This window comes from Oryx dammah, unplaced genomic scaffold (genome assembly GCF_014754425.2).
Source record: "Oryx dammah isolate SB20612 unplaced genomic scaffold, SCBI_Odam_1.1 HiC_scaffold_11232, whole genome shotgun sequence".
NCBI lineage: Eukaryota > Metazoa > Chordata > Mammalia > Artiodactyla > Bovidae > Oryx > Oryx dammah.
In genome coordinates, this window is record NW_024080625.1 from 1,115,684 (window position 1) to 1,124,386 (window position 8,703).

The following is an 8,703-nucleotide window of genomic DNA, read 5'->3' on the forward strand; positions in this document are numbered from 1 at the left end:
TGGAATTCCATCACCTTTACTAGCTTTGTTTGTAGTAATGCTTCCTAAGGCCCACTTAACTTCATACTCCAGGGTGTCTGGCTCTAAGTGAGTGATCTCACCATCATACTTATCCCTGTCATTAAGACCTTTTTTTTGTATAGTTCTTTTGTGTATTCTTGCCACCTCTTCTTAATCTCTTCTGCCTCGATTCAGTTCAGTTCAGTTTCTCAGTCGTGTCCGACTCTCCATGACCCCATGAATGGCAGCACGCCAGGCCTCCCTGTCCATCACCAACTCCCGGAGTTCACTCAGACTCATGTCCATCAAGTCAGTGATGCCATCCAGCCATCTCATCCTCGTCGTCCCCTTCTGCTCCTGCCCCCAACCCCTCCCAGCATCACAGTCTTTTCCAATGAGTCAACTCTTCGCAGGAGGTGGCCAAAGTACTGGAGTTTCAGCTTTAGCATCATTCCTTCCAAAGAAATCCCAGGGCCGATCTCCTTCAGAATGGACTGGTTGGATCTCCTTGCAGTCCAAGGGACTCTCAAGAGTCTTCTCCAACACCACAGTTCAAAAGCATCAATTCTTCGGCGCCCAGCCTTCTTCACAGTCCAATTCTCACATCCATACATGACTACTGGAGAAACCATAGCCTTGACTAGATGGACCTTAGTCGGCAAAGTAATGTATCTGCTTTTCAATATGCAATCTAGGTTGGTCATAACTTTCCTTCCAAGGAGTAATCGTCTTTTAACTTCATCGCTGCAGTCACCATCTGCAGTGATTTTGGAGCCCCCCAAAATAAAGTCTGACACTGCTTCTGTTAGGTCCTTGCTATTTCTGTCTTTTATTGTACCCTTCCTTGCATGAAATGTTCCCTTGGTATCTCTAATTTTCCTGAAGAGATCTAGTCTTCCCCATTCTACCATTCTATTGTTTTCCTCTATGTCTTTGCATTGTTCACGTAAGAAGGCTTTATTATCTCTCCTTGCTATTCTTTGGAACTCTGCATTCAAATGGGTTTATCTTTCCCTTTCTCATTTGCCTTTCACTTCTATTCTTTTCTTGGATATTGTAAGGCCTCCTCATTTTGCCTTTTTGCATTTCTTTTTCTTTGAGATGATATTGGTCACTGCCTCCTGTACAGTGTTACAAACCTCTCTCTATAGTTCTTCAGGCTGTCTGTTTACCAGATCTAATTCCTTGAATCTATTTGTCACCTCTGCTGTATAATCATAAGGGATTTGATTTAGATCATACCTGAATGGCCTAGGGGTTTTCCCTACTTTCTTCAGTTTAAGCCTGAATTTTGCAATAAGGGGTTCATGATCTGAGCCATAGTCAGCTCCTGGTGTTGTTTTTGCTCACTGAATAGAACTTCTCCATCTTCGGCTGCAAAGAATATAATCAGTTAATTTCAGTGTTAACCATCTGGTGACGTCCATGTGTAGAGCTGTCTCTTGTGTTATTGGAATAGGGTGTTTGCTATGACCAATGTGTTCTCTTCATAAAACTCTCTTAGCTTTTTCCCTGCTGCATTTTGTATTCTAAAGCCAGACTTGACTATTACTCCAGGTGTCTCTTGAATTCCTATTTTTGCATCCCAATCCCTTATGATGTAAAGGACATCTTTTTTTTTGTTAGTTCTAGAAGGTCTTGTAAGTCTTCACAGAACCATTCAACTTCAGCTTCTTCAGCATTACTGGCTGGGGCATAGACTTGGATGACTGTGATGTTTTCTTATTATAACTTCAAAAAATTAGAAATAACAGACGTGTTGTTACTTAGTACATGATTCAGTATACATGTTTCATTGTGGAAAAATAAAGTTAAATGGAACTTTAAAGTGTTTTAATCTATTAACCATATCCATGACTATAATAATTCTCATTATTCCTATACAGAAAATAGCATTGGATGATTGCAAGTTATCATGACTTTATTTTTTTTTTTAATTTTTTTAAATTAATTTATTTATTTTTAATTTTTACTTTACAATTCTGTATTGGTTTTGGCCACTTTAAAATGCAATGTATTTTGAGTAAAATCATGAGTAGCATGTAAAAATGCTCAGGAAATACAAAGTTGCTGTGTCATATAACACGTATTTTATATTTCATAAATTCTTGCTAAAATAATGAGAAGGAAGACTAAAAACCCTTGCATTCTCCAAGTAGACGAACTAGAGAAAACCAGTGCTTTAAAGAAGGTGAGATGTTGGAGAGGCTAAATTTTCTTGTGTTACCTTGAATGAGCCACATTCCCCCTCAAATTCCAACTCTCATGTAATAGAAAAGCAGAGTTCTTGGCATCACCCACGTCACTCACTTGACAGTCACTCTGGGCAGAACATAGCACTTTTTTATCTGCAAGGCTTCCATTCAAAGCTCCAACCCCTCCATAAGCCCTAAGTTGATAAGTTTTCTTTCCCTGAAATTCAACACTTTCAGTGAAATCTCATGTTTTTCATTGCCTTTCTATTCATTTAATTCCAAAAAATAATTCAGTACACATACAACTTTACTCAGTATCAATGAAACGATAGAGAAATAAATCATGATTAAGTACAAATTTGGCCAAGATAACTATATTTCCATTGATATGCTGCCGGGAGCCAGCGTGAGGAATCCCACCCGTGACAAGTTCATGTGGCAGAGTTCTGATGGGCAAGGTGAGTTAGATCTCAGGGTGTTCCCCTGGTATTTCCTGAGCATGTACCCCCAAAACCAAAAATCTGCTGGCCTTTGTACTCTGCTTTTCCACTCTTCTGACACTCTCTGGAAAGAGTTAACTCAGGGCTTCAGTTAACAGTCTCCTGCAAAAGGAGTGTCTCAGCTCAAACCTCTCTGATGGCTCTCTAACTTGCCTGACAGTTAGAGACTTACAATTTGTGGATTGTTTACAGCCCCCCAACCACAAGAGGCACAAAGTTTAAAGCATCTTAAGATACAGAGCCTATTCTAAGAGCTAAAAATCATATTGGTGATGGGTTTTCACTGTTGTCTCAATGACTGCTGCCAGGCCTCCATATTCTTTATCTTTTAGACACCTAAAGGATATTAATCAATGTAATAGAGATATAGAAATAGGAATGTAGTAGTTTTGATGTTAGCAACACTAGACTTTTGAGTTAATTACTTTTCTTTGTTATATATCACTGCACTCCTCTTGTGTCCTTGCTATGTAAGAATGTAACTTTATTTAGTGCTTTCTGAGAGTGGCACCAGACTTTGGGAAGAACAACACAAATAAGTCTTATGGTTGACAAACCCTTATCAGAAAAGGGCTGTAAAATGGTAATTGGCCCTCTGGCCAGAAGATGATGTAAATCACCTAAGACTTGTGTATACAACTAGGTATGCAGAAAGAAAGCCTGGTTTTGATAAGAGTCAGGGCTGCTGAGGCAGCATAATTTTATATTATCCATTGATGTCTATGTACAAAAAAAGGTATAAAAGGCCTTCCTGGACAATAGGGGCTGGGCCAGTCGCTGGACTGGTTTCTCCTGTGTCTTCTCTTTACTCTAATTTCTGGCTGAATTCCCATCTGGGACATGGAGGCTCGCCATGTCTACTTACTTGTCCCGGCTTCTAAGATACGTAAGAGAGCCCAAGGCGGGGCACTCTCTGATATTCAACGGATGCCGGTGGCCTAATGTAGATGGTGCGAGCTCCTTGTCTGGAACTTTATTGGCTTTCCACGTAAGCCAAGTTATTCAGCATCTTTTCTCCACTTAATTTTCCTACTACACTATTTCTTCCTAATCTAATCTTATATTAATAAATAAATAAGTTTTTTCCATTGCCAACGCCGTCCCCGCTTTGAATTCCCTGGATCCACCGGGGCTGGACCCCGGCAATATGCCTTTGAGCAGGATTGACTCTGAACTGTCTTCTCCCATCCTGACCCCACCCTCAAAGTATCTTCATGCATCTTTCTTCTGCTTTTCTGTGGCATCTTTCAGCGTGTAAAACAGGATCGCTATGAAGCTTTTAGTGTTAACTTACCAGATATCCTGAAGCCTATAGTTCTTTCTACTAATCTATCACCTACCATTAAAAATTTTTATTTATTTCTTATTTTTTACTTAAAAATTGCTTTATTGAAGTACAGTTGCTTTACAATGTTGTGTTAGTTTCTACTGTATTCCAAAGTGAATCAGCTATACGTATACATATACATATACATATATCCTTCCTTTTTTGGATTTCCTTCCCATTAGGTCATCATAGAACATTGAGTAGTTTCCTGTGCTATACAGTGTGTTCTCATTACCTATTTTATACATAGCAGGTTCGTGACATTGTATGGGAGCCAGAGATCAAGACCATCTCCCAAAAAAGAAGTGCAAAAAGGCAAAATGATTGTCTGAGGAAGCCTTACAAATAGCTGTGAAAAGAAGAGAAAAGGAGAAAAAGAAAGATATACCCGTTTGAATGCAGAGTTCTGAAGAATAGTGAGGAGAGATAAAAAAGCCTTTCTCAGTGATCATTGCAAAGAAATAGATGCAAACAATAGAATGGGAAAGACTAGAGATCTCTTCAAGATAATTAGAGATACTAAGGGAACATTTCATGCAAAGATGGGCTCAACAAAGGACAGAAATGGTATGGACCTAACAGAAACAGAAGATATTAAGAAGAGGTGGCAAGAATACACAGAAGAACTATACAAAAAAGATCTTCACAACCCAGATAATCACAATGGTGTGATCACTCACCTAGAATCAGACATCCTGGAATGTGAAGTCAAGTGTGCCTTAGGAGGCATCACTACGAACCAAGTTAGTGGAGGTGATGGAATTCCAGTTGAGCTATTTCAAATTCTAAAAGATGATGCTGTGAAAGGGCTGCACTCAATATGTCAGCAAATCTGGAAAATTCAGCAGTGGCCACAGGACTGGAAAAGGTCAGTTTTCATTCCAGTCTCAAAGAAAGGCAATGCCAAAGAATGCTCAAACTACCTCACCATTGCACTCATCTCACACACTAGTAAAATAATGCTCAAAATTCTCCAAGTCAGGCTTCAACAGTATGTGAACCATGAACTTCCAGATGTTCAAGCTGGATTTAGAAAAGGCAGAGGAACCAGAGATCAAATTGCCAACACAGAGTTGGATCATTGAAAAAGCAAGAGAGTTCCAGAAAAACATCTGCTTTATTGACTATGCCAAAGCCTTTGACTGTATGGATCATAACAAACTGTGGAAAATTCTGAGAGAGATGGGAATACCAGACCACCTAACCTGCCTCCTGAGAAATCTGTATGCAGGTCAGGAAGCAACAGTTAGAACTGGACATGGAACAACAGACTGGTTCCAAATCGGGAAAGGAGTACATCAAGGCTGTATATTGTCACCCTGCTTGTTTAACTTATATGTAGAGTACATCAGGAGAAAATGTAGGCTGGATGAAGCACAAGCTGGAATCAAGATTGCTAGGAGAAATATCAATAACCTCAGATAGGCAGATGATAGCACCCTTATGGCAGAAAGTGAAGAAGAATTAAAGAGCCTCTTGATGAAAGTGAAAGAGGAGAGTGAAAAGGCTGGCTTAAAGCTCAACATTCAGAAAGCTAAGATCATCGCATCTGGTTCCATCATTTCATGGCAAATAGTTGGGGAAACAATGGAAACAGTGACAGACTTTATATTTTGGGGCTTCAAAATCACTGCAGATGGTGACTGCAGCCATGAAATTAAAAGACACTTACTCCTTGGAAGAAAAGCTATGATTAATCTAGATAGCATATTTAAAAGCAGAGACATTACTTTGCCAACAAAGGTTCGTCTAGTCAAGGCTATGGTTTTCCAGTAGTCATGTATGGATGTGAGAGTTGGACTATAAAGAAAGCTGAGGGCCAAAGAACTGATGCTTTTGAACTGTGGTGTTGGAGAAGACTCTTGAGAGTCCCTTGGACTGCAAGGAGATCCAACCAGTCCATCCTAAAGGAAATCAGTCCTGAATATTCATTGGAAGGACTGATGCTGAAGCTGAAACTCCAATACTTTGGCCACCTGATGTGAAGAACTGACTCATTTGAAAAGACTCTGATGCTGATAAAGATTGAGGGCAGTAGAAGAAGAGGATAATAGAGGATGAGATGGTTGGGTGGCATCACCAATTCAATGGGTATGAGTTTGAGTTGATGGACTGGGAGGCCTGGCATGCTGCAGTCCATGGGGTCGGAAAGAGTCAGACATGACTGAGCGGCTGAACTGAACTGATCAATAGTGTATATGGGTCAATCCCAATTTCCCAATGCATCACAACCCCCAGTTTCCCCCTTGGTATGCATTTGTTTGTGCTCTACGTCTGTGTCTCAATTCCACATATTCATTAATATATGATATTGTGGAAGAGGAGAGTAAAAAGAGCCGGCTTAAGACTAAGTATTAAAAAACCCAAGATCATTGTTGCATGGCAAATGGAAGAGGAAAAGGTGGAAGTTGTGACAGATTTCCTCCTCTTGGGTTCCAAAATCACTGTGGATGGTGACGACTCCATCCATGACTCCAGCCATGAAATCAGAAGGTGAGTGCTTCTTGACAGAAAAGTGATGACAAACCTAGACAATGTGCTGAAAAGCAGAGGCATACTCTGCCAATAAGGTCCATATCGTCAAAGCTACGGTCTTCGCAGTGGTCCCATATGGTTGTGAGACTGGACGGTAAAGAAGGCAGAATGCCAAAGAATTGATGCCTTCAAACTCTGGTGCTGGAGAAGACTCCTGAAAGTCTGTTGGACAGCAAGGAGATCAAATCAGTCAATCTTAAGGGAAATCAACCCTGAATATTCACTGGAAGGACTGATGCTGAAGTTGAAGCTCCAGTATTTTGGTTATCTGGTGTGACCAGAGAACTCATTGGAAAAGTCCCTGATGCTGGGAAAGACTGAGGGCAGAAGGAGAAGCAGGTGTCAGAGGATGAGATGGCTGGAAAGCAGCACTGATGCAATGAACATGAACTTGGGCAAACTCCAGGGGATGGTGAAGGACAGGGAGGCCTGGTGTACTACAGTCCATGGGGTCACGAAGAGTTGGACATGACTGGGTGACTGAACAACAGTAGTTTGGTATTTGTTTTTCTCTTTTTAACTTATTTCACTCTGTATGACAGTCTCTAGGTCCATCCACATCTCTACAAATGACCCTGATTTCTCTTTTCCTTACAGCTTGCTACCTCTACCATTACAAACATTTCCCCAGCGTTCTTTTCAGAGCTGTCTTTACTTCTTTGTTTTTGAGGCTATAGATGAGGGGATTTGCTAGTGGAGTAACTATACCATACTGTATGGAGAAGGTTAGCTCCAGAGGTGACCCTGAGGTTGGCATGAGATAACGGAGGAAAGCTGAGACATAGAAGAAGCTCACTGCAGTGAGGTGGGAGGAGCAGGTGCAGAAGGCTTTGCTCCTGCCTGTGGTGGAGCTGATGCTCAGGATGGTGGAGACAATGCGTGTGTAGGAGAAGAAGATCAGGAAGAAGGTACCAAAGCCATGTAGCAGTGTGGAGCCTGCCAGGACAGTGACATTGGTGGAAATATCAGAGCAGGACAAAGGGAAGAGAGAAGGCAGTTCACAGGTATAGTGGGGGATGATATGGTTCTCACAGAAGTTCAAGTTCATAGCCAGGGGGATGTTGAAAACTGCATCCAGAAAACCCAGGCCCCATGAAGCCCATACCAGCCTCACACAGAGCTGGCCGCTCATCACCTGACTGTAGAGCAGAGGGTAGCAGATGGCAGCATAGCGATCATAGGCCATCACTGAGAGCAAGAAGATTTCTGTCCCTCCAATGTCAAACACAAAGAAGGCTTGAGTCAGGCAGCCCTCCTTTGAAATACTTTTCTTTTTAGACAGGAGGTTCTCCAGGAGCTTGGGAACTGTGACTGAAGAGAAGCAAAGATCCAGGAAAGAGAGGTGATGCAGAAAGAAGTACATAGGTGTGTGGAGATGGGAATCAGCTCTGGTCACCAGCAGCAGTATCAGGTTCCCCATCATGGTTAGGAGGTAAATCCCCATGAAAAGCACAAAGAGCAGTATCTGGACTTTGGGATCAGCACACAGCCCAAGGAGGATGAACTCAGTGATGGTGCTGTGGTTCCTCAAGGCCATTTAGAAAGAGTTTTTCCTAGGAAAAAATATAGCAATGTACCTGAAACTTCTCTTTACTACACCCAACTATGGAGAAAGGGATCCACTTTTATGTACTTACACCTGATTATTTAGATTTCACGTATGTCCTTATCAAATGTCTATAATGTTTGCTTCCCCTTCTAGTGTTGTTTCAAACAATTATTTTTCCATAGGTGACATTCTGTTTTAAAGACACTGAAGAAATTTGCTAATTTGTGCAGACTCTGAATTTGTTCTGTCTCCTTCAGCTGGCACTGCTTTATCAGCGGTACTCTGTGCATGTTTTGTAAATCATGGCAGAGTTGCTGGGAAGCTGTTTCAGCCTTTGTCTTCTCTCCCATTTTCCAATCTTCCACTCCAAAACCCTTTTAGAATCCATAACTTCCTAATAATATCATTTTATCTTTCTTTAGCTTTTTTTTATTGACACTATGCATTAACACCTATTGTCAATTTGACTCTCTGGGACAAGATTAAAAGATGACAGAGTGTGACTCTGTGTGCATGTGTGTGAGTGTGTGTGTGAGTGTGTCTGAATTTTGGATATGTGAAGAAAGGATAAGGAGGATATTGCTGAGTACCTTCTGT

At 41.2% G+C, this 8,703-nt stretch overlaps 1 protein-coding gene across 1 annotated transcript; it reads right to left on the reverse strand.

Moving 5' to 3' along the window:
- Positions 1-7,170: 7,170 nt before the first annotated feature.
- LOC120861299 (olfactory receptor 8S1-like) lies at positions 7,171-8,094 on the reverse strand. The gene has a single exon (XM_040236933.1). It carries the CDS (start codon positions 8,092-8,094, stop codon positions 7,171-7,173), a length of 924 nt encoding a protein of 307 aa, XP_040092867.1.
- Positions 8,095-8,703: the final 609 nt, after the last annotated feature.

Coding starts and splice junctions, on each gene's coding strand:
- LOC120861299 (XM_040236933.1), bottom strand. CDS start 8,094: ATGGCCTTGAGGAACCACAGCACCATCACTGAGTTCATCCTCCTTGGG.